This window comes from Pinus tabuliformis, chromosome 9 (assembly GCF_031772625.1).
Source record: "Pinus tabuliformis cultivar Carrire ecotype Pingquan chromosome 9, CPIR1, whole genome shotgun sequence".
Taxonomy (NCBI): domain Eukaryota; kingdom Viridiplantae; phylum Streptophyta; class Pinopsida; order Pinales; family Pinaceae; genus Pinus; species Pinus tabuliformis.
The window spans coordinates 1,441,511,744-1,441,533,839 of NC_142307.1; the positions used below are offsets into that span (position 1 = coordinate 1,441,511,744).

The 22,096-nt window shown below is 41.7% G+C and overlaps 1 protein-coding gene across 2 annotated transcripts in view; it reads right to left on the reverse strand.

The window, feature by feature from the left end:
* Positions 1-22,096, reverse strand: part of LOC149153984 (Metallopeptidase M24 family protein) — a 512,523-nt gene that overhangs the window by 298,114 nt on the left and 192,313 nt on the right. For both annotated transcript variants that reach the window (XM_089437961.1, XM_089437962.1), the window contains exon 6: positions 1,962-2,240. In XM_089437961.1, coding sequence (XP_089294087.1) covers positions 1,962-2,240 — 279 coding nt within the window. The remainder of the gene's footprint in view (positions 1-1,961; positions 2,241-22,096) is intronic.

Consider the following 22,096-nt stretch of genomic DNA (forward strand, 5'->3'; position numbering starts at 1 on the left):
GGATGTAAAGAGTGCTTTCCTAAATGGTGACTTACAGGAAGAAGTCTACATGACACAACCTTCAGGATTCAAGATTGCCGGTCAAGAACAGAAAGTGTGTAGATTAGCTAAAGCACTCTATGGATTGAAACAAGCTCCTCGGGCTTGGTACATGAAAATTGATCAGTACCTGACAGATCATGGCTTTCAGCGAAGCCCATCTGATGCAAACCTGTATATCAAGCATATTGGTGATGATATTTTGTTTGTGGTTGTCTATGTGGATGACCTTATCATTACTGGCAGCTCTGCACATTTGATCCATGGGATCAAACAAGACTTATGCAGCACCTTTGATATGACAGACTTGGGACTTCTTCATTACTGTCTGGGGTTGAAGTCTGGCAGACTGAGAACAACATCTTTCTCTCTCAGTCCAAGTATGCCAAAAATCTTGTGGACAGGTTCAGAATGCAGGATTGCAAACCGGCCACGACTCCTATGGAACCAGGGCTCAAACTTTCAGCTCAGTCATCCTCCCCCCTTGTGGATGAAACTTTATTCAGGCAATTAGTGGGCAGCCTCATCTACCTTACTGCCACTAGACCTGACATCAGTTTTGCAGTGAGCTACATTTCCCACTTCATGTCAGCTCCTAAGGCTGATCATTGGATAGCAGCAAAGCGTGTGCTATGATATGTGCGTGGCACTTCTGATTATGGACTCCTATACACTCGAAGTTCCGATCCTGTACTCAGTGGTTACATAGATTCTGACTGGGCCGGTTCGGTTGATGATCGTAAATCTACAGCTGGGTATGTGTTTAGTCTAGGATCCGGTGCTGTCACCTGGACTAGTAAGAAGCAGCAGGCAGTGGCTCTCTCCTCAACAAAAGCAGAGTATCGGGGAGCAGTTAAGGCATCCTGTGAGGCAGTTTGGCTTCGACGTATGCTTGCGGATATGCATGTTTCCCAGACAGGTCCTACTCCCTTGTTTTGTGATAATCAGGGAGTGCTCAAACTTGCCAAGAATCCAGTCTTTCATGAACGAACAAAGCATGTGGAAACCCATTGCCACTACATTCGCCAGCTTGTTGAAGACGGATCCGTTCAGTTGCGATATGTTCCCACCACAGAGTAGCCCGCAGACATCTTCACCAAGCCTCTTGGTCCTGATAAGTTTGTAAAATTCAGAGGGTCTATTGGTGTTGTAAATAGATTGAGCATTAAGGGAGGGTATTAGAATAATACTATTTAGTGTTTAATGCTCATTCTTATTAGCTGTTGCTATTTTTATCTTTTTAGCAGTTTCTTAGATGAAACTGATTGTTTCTATTTCCTAATAGAAACTTGATGTTTCTATTACTGTAAATATCTCTGTATTATTATTGAGCTTCATTTTGCTCATCAATTCAATTCATTCATTGGAAATCCATATGCGTGTTTCGCACTGTTTTACAAATCAATAATAGAGGGTTATTACAAAGCTGTCCAAAGTTTTTTTTTCAGATGTCACAAAGTTTGTCAGAATCTCCAGAATCTCCTTTGACTGTCTATGCTTTTTGAAATCTTCCATCCATAAAAAATCATTGAATATACTGTTATATTTTTCCATGTTCATTTATTCTTCCCCTTCAAATGCCAGTCTAGATGCCTTCTATCAGATGTGTACCACAAAAAATCAAATATACAGAAGAGAAAGCAATGAAGAAAATCAAGGAGGTAAGTTTACTCAAGAGAGATTTATAACAAAACAAAATACATAGAAAACACAGTGAAGAAATAAAGGAGGTTAGTTAAAAACGACAGAGAATTAGAACAGATTAAATACATATAAGAAAAAACAAATAAGAAATAAAAGAGAGGACTTATAATGAGATAATTAGAACAAACTTTTCTCACTGGCTTAAACTAGCAGAATGTGGTTTAGTCAAATCTTACATACAAAAAGCAGCTAAATGAATTAGAAACATGTTTTTGTACCTCAAATGAGCTTGCCTCATCCCATCCAATTCTGCCTCATTTTTTATGGCCTTTGCAAGTGCTACTGGGGAAGCTCTATGTATTGTGACAGGTCCTTCCATCTCAATGTCTAGGGACTTCCCTTCTTGTAATTTCATATTGGAATCTTTGGTGCTTTTCCTTTTACTTTGTTTGGCAAGTCGTTGATAGTAATCATTGGATGCAGAATTGAAAGTATTAACTATTGCAACACTTATGCTTGATGTATCCAACCAAAGCTTTGCACCATTCTTTGCCAACCTGAAAGAAATAAACTCCATAAGCACTTTGCAACAGGTAACACAAATGGAGCTACTACAAATACTTTACTTTTACTTGCTGTGATTTATATGATTTAGCTGGTAACTGCAACTCTCTTTATTCGGCACTTCGAAAACACACAACCACTAAAAAAAACCACTTCCTTGCATACACCTAAGTACCAAAACACTAACACCAAGGCCTTATATAATGAATTCTCTGATGCATGATAATAATCTGCATATTATTACAACATATGCAATCATACAGGAAACTGCACTGTTAATTTTAGAGGAAAAAATTGGAAGGCACAAACGCTAAACTCATCATTGGAATAGAGAGAAGGAAAGTATTTGAAGTAGTCAACATACTAAATGGTAGCCAATGGAATCAGTAAGTTTATCTGCACACCAAGACATTCAATATATGAGTTTTGTCTTGCATCAATCCAAAGTTCAAACACCCTCAAATCCAGAATGTTATAATTACATTTTAATTATTAATACTTCTACACGAAGAGAATGTTCATTCATGAAAATTGTTGCCTCAAAATCCAGGTTTCGTGAGGGGTGCTCACAAGGCGAGAGCTAGACCAAGTGATAAAACTATGAGGGGTGGTCCACTGTCACCACAACCACTACCTCCTACTCTTTTGTGGATTTTCACCACAAGGGAGGCTTCCCTATGTAGGTCACCTAATAGATATATCAATTCTAGGGCTTGGAAGTGACAAGGATAGGCATAAGAGCAATACTCAACTTAAGAACAAGGCTCAGCTAGCTCAAACAAGGCAATGCTTTCCCTCCAGGAGGCCTAATTAGGGCTAAGTGACCTAGGGTTTTAGAATAGGCAAGGTCAACAGGCTTATCTAGGATCACAAGGCCAAGAAAAGGCTTGAAATAGTTGAGTATGATCAACTTTAGGTGCAACAAGCCTTCTAAAAGCCCCAAGTTGAAGCCTAGGGCATGACTAGGGTTTATCTAGGGCAAAAATTGCCTAGGGAAAAGGACATTAGCCCTAAAATGGAAAAATTACGCACGGGAAAAATATGATTTTGAGGCAATGACTTCACATCCACATGTTGAATCCCTCCACAAGGCAATGCATCAACCCTAGTTGAATTCTAACCCGAACCCTAGCCTAGTGGCTTGCCTTAAGAGGTCTAAAATCAGAAAATGGGGAGATGAATGTGATTTGAAGAAGATTTAAGGTGTGATCAACAATGTGAATAAGGCCAGTGCCTTGACCTTGGATGATGGAGTCTAAGAGAGATCTACTTAGGAGAAAATGGCTATGCCCTAGAATGGAGAAAGGGAATATGAAAACCCTAGTTTTAAACCCTAGCTATCATTTTATGAGGGAGTTGTTGATGTTAGGGTTAAATAGTTCTCTCTTGTAGATAATTGCATTTTTTAACTTTTTCAACAATTTTCACATTACATTCACCCCATATCATCATAAGCAATTATATAGAGAGAACATTAACATTAACAATGCAGTGGAACAGTAAGGAACATTAGAAGAAAAGCATACACAATAGAGACATCAAGATTTTTGGTAAAGGACTAGGGCAAAACTCCACAAGGGGAAAAACCCAGAATCAATTCTTCTTCTATTAGTCAATCAATGTTCAATTGAGATACAAAGTACAATTATAATGAGACACAAGTCTTTCAACAACAATCACATTAGGCCTCCTAGGGCCAACCCTGGATCATGCAAGATCCTCATGAGATGGCTGCAGATAAGTATATCAAAGAGACATTCACAAGTCCTACACAAAACCTCTAATAGGACTCCTAGTGATCAACAGATGAAACCATGAGGCTGCCTCCATATCACTGTCACAAGTAGCACATATCTCTGTCAAGTATTTATGACATCACAATCATAAGTATTACTACCATACATCACTGTCATAAGGACACTGCCATACATCACTGTCATAAGGACATTGCCACACATCATTGTCATAAGGCCATTGTCATACTTCACTGTCATAAGGAGACTGCCATACATCATTGTCATACTTCAATGTCATAAGGACACTACCATACATCATTGTCATAAGGACATTGTCATCCTTGAGACATGGGAGGGAAAGCACCATATTTCATGCACTCATTTGGAGCAATCTACATGTTTATTTTTCATTAAGAGAACCATGAGACCACTACATGTTCCCTGGAGCCACTTTGGAGCACCATGTTAAAATCTGAAAGTTCTATGCAAAAACTTAAATATTCTTTGCAGAAACTTGGAAGTTCTATGCAGAAAATTGAATGTACATTGCAGAAAACTGAATGGAACTGAATGTACTTTGCAGAAAATTAAATGTTCTATGATGTTACAATTACTTAGAATGCAGTTTTCTTCTTCACAACTTTTCAGATCAGCAATTCTGGATAGAACATAAACTTAAAGATCATATGAAGACAACCAAGCACAAATATGAAACACTGAGAGTTAAGTCCAATGACCAGGGCAAAATCCAAATGATTCTTCCTCTATTAGATTTCTTCAATTGTTCAGTAGAGTATAGAAAGAGAGAGAATGAGAATGAATAAAGTCACCAATGTCTGATCAACTTGCAGTTGAAGTGCTCTTGCTCTTTGCTTGAAAATCTCCTCCTTCTCTTGATCAGATCTTGTCCTTCACACTTGCTCCAACTCTTCCCTTGCTCTTACTCTTCACTTGCTTTCACACTTCTCTTGCACCCAGTCAACACTCGTTGTCCTTCACAATGAACATGCTACACTCAACTCTCATTTGTTCTTGCTTAAATAGATAAGAAAGGAGAGAAGTTACAAGACAAATTCATGCCTTGAGCCAATAATAGGAAAATCGAATTCCATGAGGGAGGAGTTACTTGAAGAGAAGTGTAACTCATCCCAAGAATAGAGAGAGAGGTACACTTGTCTTGAGGAGTTACAATTCGAATTAAGGAGAGAGAGAGTTACACTTAGACATGAGAAAATATTTCGTGATAGTTACAAATCGAATTGAATGAGGGAGTTACAAGTGCATTTAATGAGGAGTTACATTTTTGTCATACATTGAATTAGTGAGGGAGAGTTACATTCTCTTAAGTGTGGAGTTACTATTTTATTCCAAGAGAGAAGTTTGATTTTCCAAGTAAGAGATTCTCAATTTAATTTACTTATTCCATGAAAGAATTCATTTTTATTAATCCATTAAAGGTGAATGACTTTATACTATTTTATAAATAATAGTATCATAACAATAATAATACTAGTAAGGATAAAAATATTAATTCTTGACTTGTATAATCATGATTGATTTGATTTTAAAGTGGATTCCATATGTCGAAATCATCCTTCATCATTTAGATATGACTTTTTATTTTTTGGAAAATTACTTCCAAATTGAGATGTGACTTACTAGTTTTGGAAAGTCATATTAGAATTGTTAGAAATGAAATTTTATTATAGATGGTTCAGACAGTACTGAAAGATATGATTTCTTCTACGAGAAATTCATCCCTGAGCTGTCAAATTTTAACACTCCTTCTCAGTGAGGGAGGAATTTCTTTTTGCATCAAAGATCCTTGCTTCCTCTGAGCTTTGTAATATTCCTAATGGAAATATACAATGTTAAACAAAGAAAACGTAGCAGAAACACATACAAAAATTTACAACACATTTAACAACCAGAAATCTCCATGAATTGCGTTGATCTGAGCCATTTTATTAATAAATAAGAGGGTACAATGTGGTGTTGGAAAGAGTGCACCTGGGCTTGCTCAAGGCAAGCTAGCTAAGCCCAAATGAACAATAAGAAATCCCTCTCAAATTTGTTGTTGCTCTCTCCTGGCTCTGCACTGAAACTACCTAGAAAATATGTTGTTGGTTGCAAAGAACTACTGTTAGGGCCTCCTCGGATGCTCAGAAAATTCCGGGAAATTAACCCCGAGCTCTCCACCAATAACCCACAAAAACCCACGAAGGAATTGGCCAAATGTTGACCTTGGAATTTCAGCCCAATTTTCCCCTAGCTCCTCTAGCTGCTAGCTAAGTTGGGACCCTTGTTTGACCCCTCAAATCTGCCCAAAAAATTCTGCCAAATTAATCTTGGCCTCTCCTCAATAAACCCAAAAAGGGTTTGTCCTAGTTTTGACGCTCCAAAATTGACCCCCAAATGCTTGGCCCTCCTCCACAAGCAGAAGATGTAACCTGAAGCAAATGTTGTGTTTGTTGCTCCACCAAAATGCTGGAAAAGCCCCCACAACACTTCCCCGAACTCCACCTCAAGTTTCAACCCCTAACTCCCTTCACTCCACAACCTCCAAGTGTGCCTCCTCCAAGAGTTGCGCAGTCCCTGTACTGTTGCTGTCAATCCTCTCCACAAACTTGCACTCCCTGTTGCTGGTACGAACTAGTATAGGTAGGACTCCCACCTGGGCTAGCACTCGAAGTCCACTGAAGCAAGGGTTGAGATCTCCGCTCGGAGACACTCATGTAATAAATAGCACTGCAGACTTGGCTTCAGCTCAAGTGTGCTATGTCAAAGACACAATTTATGAATAGATGAATGAATGCCCAAAATGGGTGTCTCTTGCTCTATTTATCAAAGAGCCTCCAAGATGCCCATGTAGGTCCAGCTCGACTTTCCCCACCAACTTTGCTCCAATGGGAGTGTCTTCCACATGTGGGCCACAATTCTCCATGGGGTGGCCCCCACACTCCACTACAACCGCAATATTTCCCTTCCTTCTTAATGTTTGGGCCCCCACTTAATTCCAAAATTCATGTCGGACCTCTGAACCCACATTTCCTAAGTGAAAACAAGAAATAAGACAAAATTGGGCAAGATTGATATTTCCCTTAGCAATATTGCTAAGTGGGGATATCACAATCTCTTTCATTCATCTCAATTCAACTCTGCTCTATAACATCTTTAACAATGAAGTCACAATCTAAAGAAGAATCATCCACTTGATGCAAATTTGGAAAGGAAAGGATCATCACATTTCACATAGACAAGGATTACACTCAACCAATTTTCATATCAAAAAATATAATGATAGAACACAGGCATCACATAAACAAGACTCAAACAAGTCACACGGACAAGAATCAAACATAACCAAGTTTTATCAAGTGGTGGAACACCTGCATCGTAGACAAGTCACACGAATAAGTCTCGCTACACCTATTGGCCAGATAGTTGGCTCTTCCCACGTCCCAGACTGTGGGTCGAACGAATACTGAGGCCTACTCTTGTGACACACACTACACAAGAGGTCCCTCATCCTCAAGAGCTTTCTGGCATCATTCCCTAATCCTGTGATCTCTGACAGCAGGGAAACGCAGCTCAGTGTTCTCAATCAACTGTGACCTCTTCCCGGAGGGGTCCCATCCATGAGTCCAAGTTGCTCTCTAAAAACCATGAACTTTCATTTTGGTTAAGACTTGGTAATAACGTCAACTATTTGATCATCAGGGGAGATGTGATGGAGCCTCATTGTTCCTCTCTGCACCATATCCCGGATATAGTCATACTTGATCTCAATATGCTTGGACTTGTCATGAAACACATGATTTTTTGCAAGACAAATCCCACTCTTATTGTCACAATATATAACTATTGTGTCTCGAACTTGCTCAAATAGTTCCCCAAAAAGCTTTCTCAGCCAAACTACCTCACAGCTAACCATGCTAGCAGCAATGTACTCAGCTTCAGTTGTATTCAGTGCAATAGACTTATACTTTCTACTCATCCAAGATATCATGGCAGATCCAAAGCTAAATCAACACCCAGAAGTGCTCTTTCTATCAACAGAGTTACCAACCCAATCAGCATCAGTATATCCATGAAGCCTTACATTTTTAGCAATGTATTTCAATCCTAGATTGATAGTTCCATGCAAGTATCTATGTACATGTTTTGCAGTAATCCAATGGACATGAAAGGGATCAATCATATGTTAAGTTAAAGTGCTTACAGCAAAGCATATGTCAGGCTTAGTATTTAGCAAAAACATCAAAGCACTAATAAGTTGTCTATACTCTGTGGGATTTGCCAGATTAGGTCCTGCAACTTTGACACATAATATCTTGAAGTTCATTCCATAGGAATATGCATGGACTTACATTCTACCATAGCAAATTTTTCAAGAAGCTTAACAACATATTTTCCTTGAGAAAGATAAATTTCACCAGGTCTTTGCTAGACCTCTAGACCCAGAAAGTAATGCATCAAACCAAGGTCTTTCATTTCAAATTCAAAAGCTAACTCCCTCTTACATTGAAGGATAAAAAGTTCTCCTGTCAAAAATAAATCATCACCATACAATACCAAAATCAAAGATATACCTTGGATTGTCTTGAAAGAGAGGTTTAGGTATGCACTACTTCTTGTGAAACCAAACTTTATCAGGTAGTTATCAATGTGAGCATACCAAGCTCTTAGAGCTTTATTCAGCCCATATAAGGCTTTCTTCAGTCAGCATACATGAGTTTCCCTATCATGCTCTTCAAAGCCTTGCGGTTGTTCCACAAATACCTCTTCCTTGAGGAAGCCATTCAAGAAAGCAGTGTTTGTGAAAATTTCTAACATGAAATTCTACTGCAGTAACTGATTTATTTCTCCTACTTATTTTCCACAATAAGTTATTTACAAAACCCTTTAGTAAACATCAAATTAAATTCTACTGCAATTGTCACATAATAGCATAGAGAAAAGAATAGTGAAATACAAGCACAAGAATCAATCACATCAACACAGTTATTTTTGGACAATAGTCCCTGGAAAAACCCAATATGGGAAAACCAATGCAGCAGATGAGGGTTTATTTATTATTCTTCAACAACAATCTCTTTACAAGGAATAATTTACAGAACATAGAGAAACCTCTCAGAAAACACCTGAAATAATTTTCCTCCATCCTTTGGAGAAATTCTGACACCCAAGAGACCCTCCATCCTTCACTGCGTCACCTCTGCGTCATCTCTGCGTGAGGACTGCATCCCTTGTTGCGCTGCCTCTCTGATTTGTCCCTCTGTGTTGTCCTTCTGATGCATTGCGTCCCCTCCTCCTCAGTCTCTGACTGATGCTAATACCCTCCTCTTCCTTCACCCTGCTCCCTCTAAAATCGAACTCTTACTCCTTGAGAATCGATTTCCCTCAGGTTATTGAGTATTTGCTCGGTGTGTCTCCAAATGACTCTCAAGTCTTCGTTTATACTTTTCCTATTGAGATATTAACAGTCATGATCTAATCTCTAATCAATAACTAAGATTAAATTAGACTTTAACTTCGTCTCTTAGAAGCTTCTCACCCATATTTTCATTAATACCCATTAATATTTTAATTTTCCTAAGTTTAGACTTAGGAACCTCATTAAAAATATTAATTATTTTAATAAAATACAATCTAAGTGGAATTTCACCAAACGATTTTTGGGCCTTGGCGATCTCATGTGTTCTAGCCCCTCTATAAAATTTCAGAGTTAGAGCACATCCAATGCTACCCAAAAATCTACACTCCCTCTAAGCGAGGAATGTGATCTAGCAATACTTCCCAGCAGAAGTATCACACTGATCCATGGCATCGGTCCTTTGCGTTGTTGATGCTCAGTCTGTTGCCCCTCATCCACCGCGCTACTGCAACCTATATTGTTGCCCATGACACTGCCACTGCCACTGTTACATATGTACTGCAGCTCCCTCTCAATATGTTGCATCATGTTGCCCATAACGTTGCCATTGCTAATTGTTGCACTGCAACTCCCTGCACTATTTGTTTTTGCTACTAAAACGGATTCTCAACCATCCCCATCTTATCCCTGAAATATACAAACTTTGTTCTTCCTAGAGCCTTGGTGAGAACGTCTGCCACCTATTCTCCTGTCGGAGTGTACTATAATTGTACTGCCCCTCGCTGGACACAGTCTTTGATAAAGTGACACCTAATGTCAATGTGCTTCGACCGATCATGAAAAACTGGATTCTTAGAGAACTTGATGCAACTCTGATTATCACACAAAATATTGGTCGCTTCCATCCTTCTCCTGAATAGATTCACACACAACTTCCTAAGCCATATGGCTTCACACGATGTTGTGCTCACTGCCATATATTCAGCTTCAGTTGAGCTAAGAGTTACGGATTTCTCTTTCCTACTACACCAAGAGGTCATTCCTGATCCAATGTTGAAACAGTACCCAATGGTACTTTTCCGATCTACTGAACTTCCAGCCCAATCTGCGTCACTGAACCCACTCAACCTAATATCATTGCCTCGGGTGTACATTAATCCATGCTCGACTGCTCCTCGTATATATCTGAGAACATGCTTGGTTATTGCCCAGTGCGCCCTCTTCAGTTCCACCATGAACTGACTGAGGGTGTTGACAACGTAACAAATGTCTGGCCTGGTATTGACCAGATACATCAGGGACCCTATGAGTTGCCTGTACAAGGTGGGAGATACTTCTTTATCTTTAGATGCAACAATCTTCTTCCAATTGGTAATCATTGGAGTAGCCATGGGTCTACAGTCCTGCATTCTAAATCTTTTTAAAAATTTTGTAGCGTATCTTCGTTGTCCAAGGAAAATTCCACCCTTCTGCTACCAAACTTCCAACCCCAGAAAATAATGCATTTGTCTCAGATCCCTCATCTCAAATTTTGTAGCTAGGTTATCCTTGCAATCTTTGATGAGCCTAGATGAACCTGTCAACGAAAGGTCATCCACATATAACACCAGAATTAGAGGCTCATTCTCTACAATCAAATAGTAGAGGTGGGATCTGGTTCACTCTTGACGAATCCCATCTTCTGCAAGTAATCATCAATTCGACCGTACCATGGTCTAGGTGCTTGTTTAAACCCATACAAGGCTTTCTTCAACCTACATACATGAGTTTTCTTCTCATGTGTCTCAAAACCCTCTAGTTGTTCAATGTATACTGTTGAAATTTCTAAGTCTGACACGTTAGAAATCCCTACTGCATTATCTGGTTTATTTTCTCCTACTTGTTCTTTTCATTAACAAGTTATTTAAAAATATAAATACTGAAAATAAACACAAATGCAGCCTTAACTCATATATCGATCAGCAACTGAAATAACTGAGACAAACACACAAGGGACACCGTTATTTTGGACAATTGTCACCGGGAAAACCCAATGCGAGAAAACCGGTGCAGCAAATATTTGGGTTTTATTATTATCCAGTTTCTGAATACATCTTTGACAGTAGTACCTCTCCTTGGAGACAGATATTCTGGCTGATCAATCACCAGATGAACGATCCCACAGCAAAAATGGCAACTTCCACTGCTCTACGTCACTCTGCAGGGACTGCGTCACCCTTCCCGACTCACCAGTACTCAGTCTGCGCCACAAAAACTCTTTCGGCATTGCCTCTTGGCCCTACGTCAGCTCTGCTAGCCTCTGCGCAGCTACTGAAGCCTCTGCGTCAACTCTTAGACCCTCTGCGTCACCCACGTTGGCCTCTTCAACCTTTGCCTGGCTCCCAGCTGCCTCTACATAGCACCCAACTGCCTCTGCATTATCCTCTCCAAGCTTTGCGCTGTGTCTCTGGCACTATCTCTGCCTCTCTGTTATGTATTCTCAGCGTCGTGCCGAACTGCCCCTCGCTACAATAGATCACTAGCTCGATTCTCTCAGCAAACCTCGCTCCAGAAAATCGAACTAGCTAATCAATTTGGTGTATCTCCAACTGACCCTCAAGCCTCCTCTTATACTTTTACTGTTGAGTCTTCAATGGCCGAGATTAAGTCCCTAATCAACGGCTAAGATTAGATTTGGCTTGATCCATGTCATTTAGAACATTCTCACCCAGTTTTATATTAATACCCATTAATATTTTAATTTTCCTAAGTTTAGACTTAGAAACCCCATTAAAAATATTAATTATTTTAATATCTCTCCAACAAGGTGGAATTTCCCCAAACCATTTCTGGGTCTTGGAGATCTTATGTGCCTTAGCCTCTCCACCAATTTTCATGGCTAAAGCACATTCGATGCTACCACAAATCAACACTCTCTCTTAACGAGGAATGTGCTCTAGTAAAGTTTCACCATGGAAACATCACACTGATCCTCCGCACCGGTACCTGTGCTGATGCTTGGCCTGCTGCCTCACATCATCTGCACTATTACTTCCTCAACTGTTGCCCATAACATTGCCACTGCCACTGCTACATCTATACTGCAATTCCCTCTCAATATGATGGCATGTTGGCCCTAACACTGCCACTGCTAACTACTGCACTGCAACTCAGTTACCGAGAAGTAGGTAACTGACTTCTCCCAAATACTGACATCCCAGTTAGTCTGGAAGCCTCATGAAACTAAAACTACCTCTGTTGTTATCCTGTGCTCCCTCTGTTGCCACTGTGTTGTTGCATACACCTCTGTGCCTCTCTCACTGCTACAACCTCCATTGCGCTGCCTCAGATTTTTGCACCCAAGCACTGCCTTGCTGCGCCACTACACTTTGCTCCACCCGACCCCTATCATCCTACTACTGTCGTTAAGGGCTCCCATAGCTGGATATGATCCAAGAGTTTGGGTACCTCAAGGATCCTTCCCGTAGTATGTAGTCCTCCTGATTACAACTCAATGTCTCCCCACCTCTTCTCTAGAGGTGCATAAACACTCATGGCACAGTCGTCATCAGTCTCTACCTCTTTCTCTACCTTAGTTGGAGCTGCCTTGGAGTCGGAAGCCTCTCCCTTGCTTTTCTTCCTTAGACACTGGGATGCATAATGTCCTAACTCCCCACAATGTAAGCACTTCACCTTGGAGATGTCCTTCTTCCTCTTCCCTTGTTGTCCCGCAAATGCTAGAGCCGCATCCTCCTCCTCTTTCTTGATTCAACTTCCCTTACCACTACTCTCCACCATGGTCAACCTCGTCATCTCTTCTTGGCGAAGACCTACCCACATATCCTCCCATCCTAGAAGAGTAGCCCTGCCCAAAATACTTTGGACAAATGTCTACCACTCCTCAGAGACTACATTCAGGGCGGTCCTCACCATGAACTCTAAATCCGGCGTAGACCCTATGGAAGTAAGTTCGTCACGAATCTCCTGCAATCTGAGGAGAAACAAATCTATCTTCTTTCCCTTCTGCATCTAATACGACCGCAGTTGATTCTCCAATAGCATCTCCCACTGCACGGAAGTGCCCTAATACAAGGTCGTCAAAGTATCCCACATCTCCTTTACTGTGTTTTTTTCAGCAATATGTGGTATGACATGATCTTTGACCCTATCTAGGATCATGCACTTCGCCCTTGCATTGCATCCTCGTACTTTTCATTATAAAGCTGGGTCGACTGGGATAGCCATGGTTCTCAAGGCAAAGTCCTTGATGTGAAGTCGATCCAGGACTGTCAGGATCCTGGCCTTCTAGATGACAAAGTTGGAAGCCCCGTCCAACCTTTCTTGATCCCTCAGTCAGTTCACTGCCATTTCATCCCCTCTCCTAGTCTCCCTCTGAGTTTCGACTTCCCTCCTAGAAATCTCCCTCTAAGTCCTGATTTCCCTGCTGGAAATCCTCCCGCCGAATGTTGAACCACTCCTCTCCAATCCTTCTTGAAACTGCAACTCGAATCTGGATTTCTTGGCTAGAAATCCTTCAAGGTAGCGACTCTCTCTACTTTGGTTCTTTCCCCTTAGATAATGTTCTACACTGACAGAAACAACACCCCACCAACTTCTCAATCACAATCTGCGCAGTCACTCCTGGCCTCTGCGTGGCTCCCTTTGGCTTTGCATTTGCCTCTCTGCCTCTGCGTTGGTCTTCTAGCACTATCTCTACCTCTCTGCCTCGTACTCACTGCCCCTCGCTGCAAACTGATCACTGGTTTGATTTCTCTTAGCAAACCCTGCTCCAGAAAATCGAACTGACGATCACTTTGGTGTGTCTCCAACTAACCCTCAAGCCCCCTCTTATACTTTTCCTGTTGATGAATCAACGGCCGAGATTAAGTCCCTAATCAACAACTAAGCTTAAAATAGACTTGATCCATGTCATTTAGAACCTTCTAACCCAGTTTTATATTAATACCCATTAATATTTTTTTTCTTTAGTTTAGACTTAGAAACCCATTAAAAATATTAATTATTTTAATATCTCCTTAACCGGGTAGAATTTCCCCAAACCATTTCTAGGTCTTGGAGATCTCATGTGCCTTAGCCTCTCCACCAATTTTCATGGCTAGAGCACATCTGATGCTACCCCAAATCAACACTCCCTCTTAGCGAGGAATGTGCTCTAGTAATACTGCACAACTGAGCATCACCCTGATCATCTGGCACCGTTACCTGTGTCGATGCTTGGCCTTCCTGCCCAACATCCTCTACACTGTTGCATCTTGTATTGTTGCCCATAGCTCTACCACTGCCACTGTTGCATCTGTACGGCAGCTCCCCTGCATCCATGCTGTTGTTGGTCCTTTCTCCCAACACTGCATCTGCACTGCAGCCCTCTCTCCTCATGTTGCATCGTGCTACCCATAGCACTACCACTGCTACTGGTACACTGCAACTCAGTTACTGAGACAATGGGAACTGATCTACCCAACTACTAACATCCTTGTCAGGCTAGAAACCCTCTTGATATTGAAGCTCTCACTACTGCTATCTCGTGCTCCCTCTGCTATCTCTGCGTTGCTACAACAAGTTTGTGCCTCTCGCACTGCTGCAAGCACCTTTGTGCCTTCCTGCACTGCTGCAACCTCCTTTGTGCCTCTTGCACTGTTGCAACCCCTACTGCGCTGCCAAGGACTACTGCACTATAGCTCTCTGTCACTTCATCCGCATCCGTTTCTACCAACATCCGCCATCCTACCACTGTCTCTTCGGGGCTCCCGTAGCTGGGTATGATCCAAGAGTTTGGGTACCTCAAGGATCCTGCCCCTCATCGCCTGTAGTCTTCCTGATTATAGCTCGGTGTCTCCCCACCTCTTCTCTAGAGGTACATGAGCATTCATGGCACAATTGTCATCATCCTCTACCTCCTTTTCCGCCTCGTTGATGCTGCCTTGGAGTCAGAAGCCTCTCCCTTATTCTTCTTCCTGGGACACTAGGTTGCGAAATGGCCCAACTCCCCACAATTGAAGCACTTTATACTGGAGAGGTCATTTTCCTACCTCTTCCCTTGCTACCCCTCAGATGCCAAAGCCGCATCCTCTTCCTCCTCATTCTTGACCCGGGTTCCTTTGCCGCTACTTCCCGCCTTGGTCAGCCGTCTGATCTCTTCTTGGCGAAGAGTTGCCCACAATTCTTCCCATCCTGGAAGATTCGCTCTACCCAAAATACTTTGGACGAATGTCTCCCACTCCTCGAAGACTGCATTCAGAGCGGTCCTCACCATTAATTCCTTATCCGGCGTGGGCCCTATAGAAGTAAGTTGGTCCTGAATCTCTTGCAACCTGCTGAGGAAGTGATCTATCTGCTACCCCTTTTGCATCTGATACGACCGCAACTAATTCTCCAGTAGCATCTTCCTCTACACGGAAGTGCCTTGATACAATGTTGTCAAGGTATCCCACATTTCCTTTGTCGTCTCCTTCTCGGTAAGATGTTGGACCACATGATCCTTGACCCCATCAAGGATTATGTATTTCGCCTTGGCCACCGCATCCTCATACCTTTCGTTATCAGCTGGCTCGACTGGGATAGCCACGGTTCTCAAGGCGAAGGCCTTGATGCGATGTCAATCTAGAACAGACAGGATCCTGGCCTTCTAGATGACAAAGTTGGACGCCCCGTCCAGCCTGTCCTGATCCCTCAGCCCGTTCATGGCCATCTCTCTACTCTTATTTTCGACTCCTCCGAGTCTCTACTTCCCTCCTGGAAGTTCTCTCTTTGACTCATGTGAGTCTCTACTTCCCTCCTGGAAGTTCTTTGCTAGACTCCCTCTAACTCTCGATTTCCCTCCAGGAAATCCTCTTGCCAACAGTTGAATCGCACCTCTTTGATCTTTTATGCCCCTACAACACTGATTTGGATTTCTTGGATAGAAATCCGCCTAGGTAGCAACTCCTTCCACCTTGGTTCTGTCCCGTTAGGTATTGTTCTGTCTCGGCAGCAATAACACCCCACCAGCTTCACTCTCTGTGATCTGCCCACAGCTTCCTATGCCCCAGCAACTAAAGAACTGAGCCTCTAGGCTCTGCGCAATCCCGACAAGCCTAATTTGCTCCCTTGGCCAACTACATCAACCCTCCTGGTCTCTGTGTGGCTCTTCGTGAGCTTCTTCTGCCTTCCTCAGCCTCTGCGCTGGCCTCTCTCTGGCTCGAACTGATGATGCAGGCCCTCTGCATCAACCCTTCTCTACTACTTTCTGCCTAGGAACAGCTCCTATCACTCGGCACAGTTGTTTCTACTACAAATTCTTTGATTCAGCTCGTGCCTTCAGCTCTTCTGTGACCTGCAATCTTCTAATAGCTTGTTGAAATTTCTAAGTATTACCCGTTAGAAGTTTTATCTGTATTCTCTAGTTTATTCTGCCTACTTGTTTAATTACTAACAAGGTATTTAACCATATAAATACTGAAATAAACACAATAGTCTCAACTATCTACAGATCAACAACTAAAAGAAATGAACAAACACACAAGGGACATTGTTATTTTTGGACAATCGTCCCCGGAAAAACCCAACTTGGGAAAACCGGTGCAGCAGTTCTGAGGGTTTTATTATTAAGCAGCTTTTCTTGAGTACACTGGGTGCCAAACTGGCTCACCTGACAGAGATACAAAATCTGGCAGTAATAGCTCCCTTTGGAAGCAAATATTTTGAAAGTCTGCCCCACGAAACCCCTTCAATCACAATCTGAAGCAGTGCGTCAACCCTCCTGGCCTCTGCGTCAGCCTGAAACCCTTTGCGTCAGCCCTCTGAGGCTCTGCACAGCCTCTCTAGCCCTTTGTGTCACTTCTGCAGCCTCTGCGTAGGTCATGCAGGCCCTTTTGGCCTCTGCGCAGTCACTGTTGGCCTTTGTGTGGCTCCCTCTGGCTCTGTGTCTGCCTCTTTGCCTCTGTGTTGATCTTCCGACACTATCTCTGCCTCTCTGCCTCGTACTCACTGCCACTTGTTGCAAACTGATCACTGGTTCGATTTTTCTTAGCAAACAACGCTCTAGAAAATTGAACTGACTGATCACTCTAGTGTGTCTCCAATTGACCCTCAAGCCCCCTCTCATACTTTTCCTGTTGATGAATCAATGGTCGAGATTAAGTCCCTAATCAATGGCTAGGATTAAAATAGACTTAATCCATGTCATCTAGAACCTTCTAACCCAATTTTATATTAATACCCATTAATATTTTTATTTTCTTTAGTTTGGACTTAGGAACCCATTAAAAATATTAATTATTTTAATATCTCCTTAACCGGGTAGAATTTCCCCAAACCATTTCTGGGTCTTGGAGATCTCATGTGCTTTAGCCTCTCCACCAATTTTCATGGCTAGAGCACATCTGATGCTACCCCAAATCAACATGTGTGGCTCCCAGCTGCCTCTACATAACACCTAGCCGCCTCTACGCCAACCTCTCCAGGCTCTACGTTGTCTCTTTGGCACTATCTCTGCCTCTCTGCTATGTATTCTCAGCCTCGTGCCGAACTGCCCCTCGCTGCAACAGATACCTAGCCGCCTCTACGTCAACCTCTCCAGGCTCTACGTTGTCTCTTTGGCACTATCTCTGCCTCTCTGCTATGTATTCTCAGCCTCGTGCCGAACTGCCCCTCGCTGCAACAGATCACTAGCTCGATTTTCTCAGCAAAACCCGCTCCAGAAAATCGAACTGACTGATCAATTTGGTGTATCTCCAACTGACCCTCAAGCCTCCTCTTATACTTTTCCTGTTGAGTCTTCAACGGCCGAGATTAAGTCCCTAATCAACGGCTAAGATTAGATTTGGCTTGATCCATGTCATTTAGAACATTCTCACCCAGTTTTATATTAATACCCATTAATATTTTAATTTTCCTAAGTCTATTAATACCAATTAATATTTTAATTTTCTTAAGTTTAGACTTAGGAACCCATTAAAAATATTATTTATTTTAATATCACTCCAACTAGATGGAATTTCCCCAAACTATTTCTAGGTCTTGGAAATCTTATGTGCCTTAGCGTCTCCACCAATCTTCATGGCTAGTGCACATCTGATGCTACCACAAATCAACATATATTTCTTCTTCTGTCACCTCGTTCAAGAACGCAGTGTTGATGTCCATCAGGTGAATCTCCCACCCCATCTATACTGCAAGGAATATCACGGATCTAATAGAAGTATATCTGGCTACTGGGGCGAAGTTTTCTTCATAGTCTATCCCTTCCTTCTAAGCATACCCCTTAGCCACGAACTTGGCTTTGTATTTTTCCACATTGCCATCTGCAGCATATTTGACCTTGTAGATCCATCTCGAACCTACAACTGATCTGTCCTAAGGCCTAGGTACCACTTCCCAAACATCACTGATCATTATAAAACTATATTCCTCCACCATAGCATCTACCCATACTTGATGCTGAACAGCCTCTTCAAAACTAGAGGGTTCTCCAACCTGAGCCACCAAGGCTTGGTATCTATCTAGTTGTCTACACTCCCTTTTCTCGTTCCTAGGAGCTCCAATGAAATCCTTTTCATCCTGTAGTATCTGTCGAAGTTCTCAACTCGTTCTTCCAATGGTAGTGGGTAGATCTATTTGCTCCTCTTCCTGAGATTCCACCCGTTGTGATGCCTCTGGATTCGTGTCCTTTGGAGAAATATTGGTGCTGGTTTTTGTTGGTCAAAGTGGCTGGACCAATGGATCATCCTTTGACTGCTCTTCAGAAGGCATTTCTCGGGATTTCCTAAAAGCTTTGTCCTCCATGAACTTTGCATCTCGTCGTACTACGATCTTTTTATTTCCTGGAAGGTAGATTTTATATGTCTTAGCATTCTCGCTATATCCCACAAGATATCCTTTTTCTGCAATTTGATCCAACTTCTTCCTCGTTTCTTCGAGTATATGGCGATATGCCAAACTCCCAAATATTCTGAAATGACTCACTTCAGGCTTCTTGCTAGTGAAGTCACTCTCCGGAGTAATCTTACCTAATGCCCTCTAAGGAGTCTTGTTCTAAACATATACTATCATGTTGTATGCTTTTGCCCATAGAAATTTGGGCATATCTTGATCATACAACATTGCCCTCGCTGCTTCAACAATAGTTCTGTTCTTCCTCTGTGCTACTCCATTCTGCTCTGGATTTTATGGAGCTATCCATTCTCTTCTGGTGCCTTCCCTTGCACAAAAATCAGTGAAGTCCTTATCAATGTATTCTCCACTATTGTCTGAGCGCAACATTTTTATCCACTTCCTTGTCAAATTCTCAACCAGAGCTTTAAACTCTTTGAATTGATCAAAAACCTCATCCTTGGTTTTTAGAAAGTAGATCCAAGTCTTCCTAGAATGGTCATCAATGAAGGTGATTAAGTATTCTTCGCCACTAAGATCTTTTGTGGACACGTGTCCGCAGATATCTAAGTGTATCAATCTCAGAACACTCTTTGCCCTACTGTTACTTCTGGAATAAGCCTCTTTGGTGTACTTGGTCAGTATGCAACCTATGCATACATCGTCTCGTTTGGTACTTAATTCTAGAACTCTTGTGACGGTTATTCTGAGAATTCTTAGAGCCCCATGGTGTAAGTGTCACATCCTTATGTGCCATAGTTCATTCAAATCTTTTTCACCACTACTGCCTATCAATGCCATTGGAGATTCTAGTTGTAACTTATACAGTCTGTTACTTTTGACTCCAATTTGGGTCTTCTTCTTCCAACTCGGATGTTTGACATATACTTTCTTCCCAATGAAGTAAACAGTACAGCCCTTGTTCTGTAACTGAGATACAGAGAGTAATTTCATCCCCAATCCAGGCACATGCAACACATTGGTAACTCAAAGCCAATCCCCTGCTTCTGTTTGAAAAACTACAGTACCTCTTCCTATGAGGGTACATTTAGACTTATTTCCCATGATGATTTGGAAGTTCATATGTTCTTCTTGATAGCTCGAGAAACATTCTCGTATTCCCGTCATGTGTGCAGAAGCTCCATTATCAATATACCAAACCTCAAAGGAAGCTAAACTTGCCAAGCAAGCGACTTCTTCTTCCAGTCTGGAAGCTAACACAGAATTGTCGTGATCCGTTATATTCTTCGTTCTTTGCTCTTTCCCGGGAGAGATGCGTGAGTCCTTTTGAGTTGTTGCTCCAGCATCATGCTCACGACTCATTGCAGATTCTCTAATCTTGTTGCTCGATCTCTACTCTGATACCATGTGAAAATTTCTAACGCAAAATTCTACTGCAGTAACTGATTTATTTCTCCTACTTATTTTCCACAATAAGTTATTTACAAAACCCTTCAGTAAACATGAAAGTAAATTCCACTGCAGTGGTCACATAATAGCATAGACAAAAGAACAGTGAAATACAAGCACAAGAATCAATCACATCAACACAGCTATTTTTGGACAATAGTCCCTGGAAAAACCCAATGCGGGAAAACCGATGCAGCAAATGAGGGTTTATTTATTATTCTTCAGCAACAATCTCTTTACAAGTAATGATTTGCAGAACATAGAGAAACCTTTGAGAAAACACCTGAGATTATTTTCCTCCACCCTTTGGGGAAATTCTGACACCTAAGAGACCCTCCAGCCCTCACTACATCACCTTTGCGTCATCTCTGCGTGAGGACTACATCCCTTACTGCATTGCCTCTCTGAGTTGTCCCGCTGCGTTGTCCCTCTGATGCACTGCGTCCCCTCCTCCTTAGTGTCCGACTGATGTTGATACCCTCCTCTTCCTTCACCCTGAAACTCTCCCTCTGAAATCGAACTCTTATTCCTTGATAATCGATTTCCCTCGGGTTACTGAGTATTTTCACGGTGTGTATCCAAATGACTCCCAAGTCTTGCTTTATACTTCTCTTGTTGAGATATCAATGGTCGTGATCTAATCTCTAATCAACGGCTAAGATTAAATTAGACTTGATCGTCGTCTCTTAGAAGCTTCTCACCCATATTTTCATTAATATTTTAATTTTCCTAAGTTAGACTTAGGAACCCCATTAAAAATATTAATTATTTTAATAAGATACAATCTGGGTGGAATTTCACCAAACGATTTCTGGGTCTTGGAGATCTCATGTGTTCATCCATTTGGTGAAGAGTCCATCCGTGGCTAGGAGCTAAGGCAACAACAAATCGAATAGTAGTATATTGACCTACAGGTGCAAAAATTTCATCGTAATTTATTCCCTCTTTCTGAGAAAAACCTCTAAGTACAAATCTAGCCTTATATTTTTCAGTATTACCATCTGCACCATGTTTAATCTTAAACAACCATTTGGAAATTGGAAGTGACAACAAATTTATTTTGAGGCCTAAGAACCACTTCCCAGAGATCATTCTTGATGATGGACGTGTATTCTTCAGTGATGGCATCTTTCCAAACTTGTTCTTTTGCAGCTTCTTCAAAAGTACATGGTTCTGCCTGAATGATGTTGTGCATGGCAGCAACATACCCTTGAAACCAACTTGGCTTCTTACGTTCTCTGAATATTCCTCTTGGGGCAACAATTTGTTCAACATCTTGCAAGGTATCTCACAATCATAGTGGTCTTTTTCTAGTAGGAGGATAATGTGGTTGAGGATCTAGAGGATCCATAAAACCCATTGGATTATCAGCGAGATCATTCTCAGGTTCTGGTTCAGATTCGGATGTAGGCTCTTTTTCATTGACAACTTGTCATTCAGCGATGGTAGGAGGACTAGAGTCTCTTGCTTTTCTAAG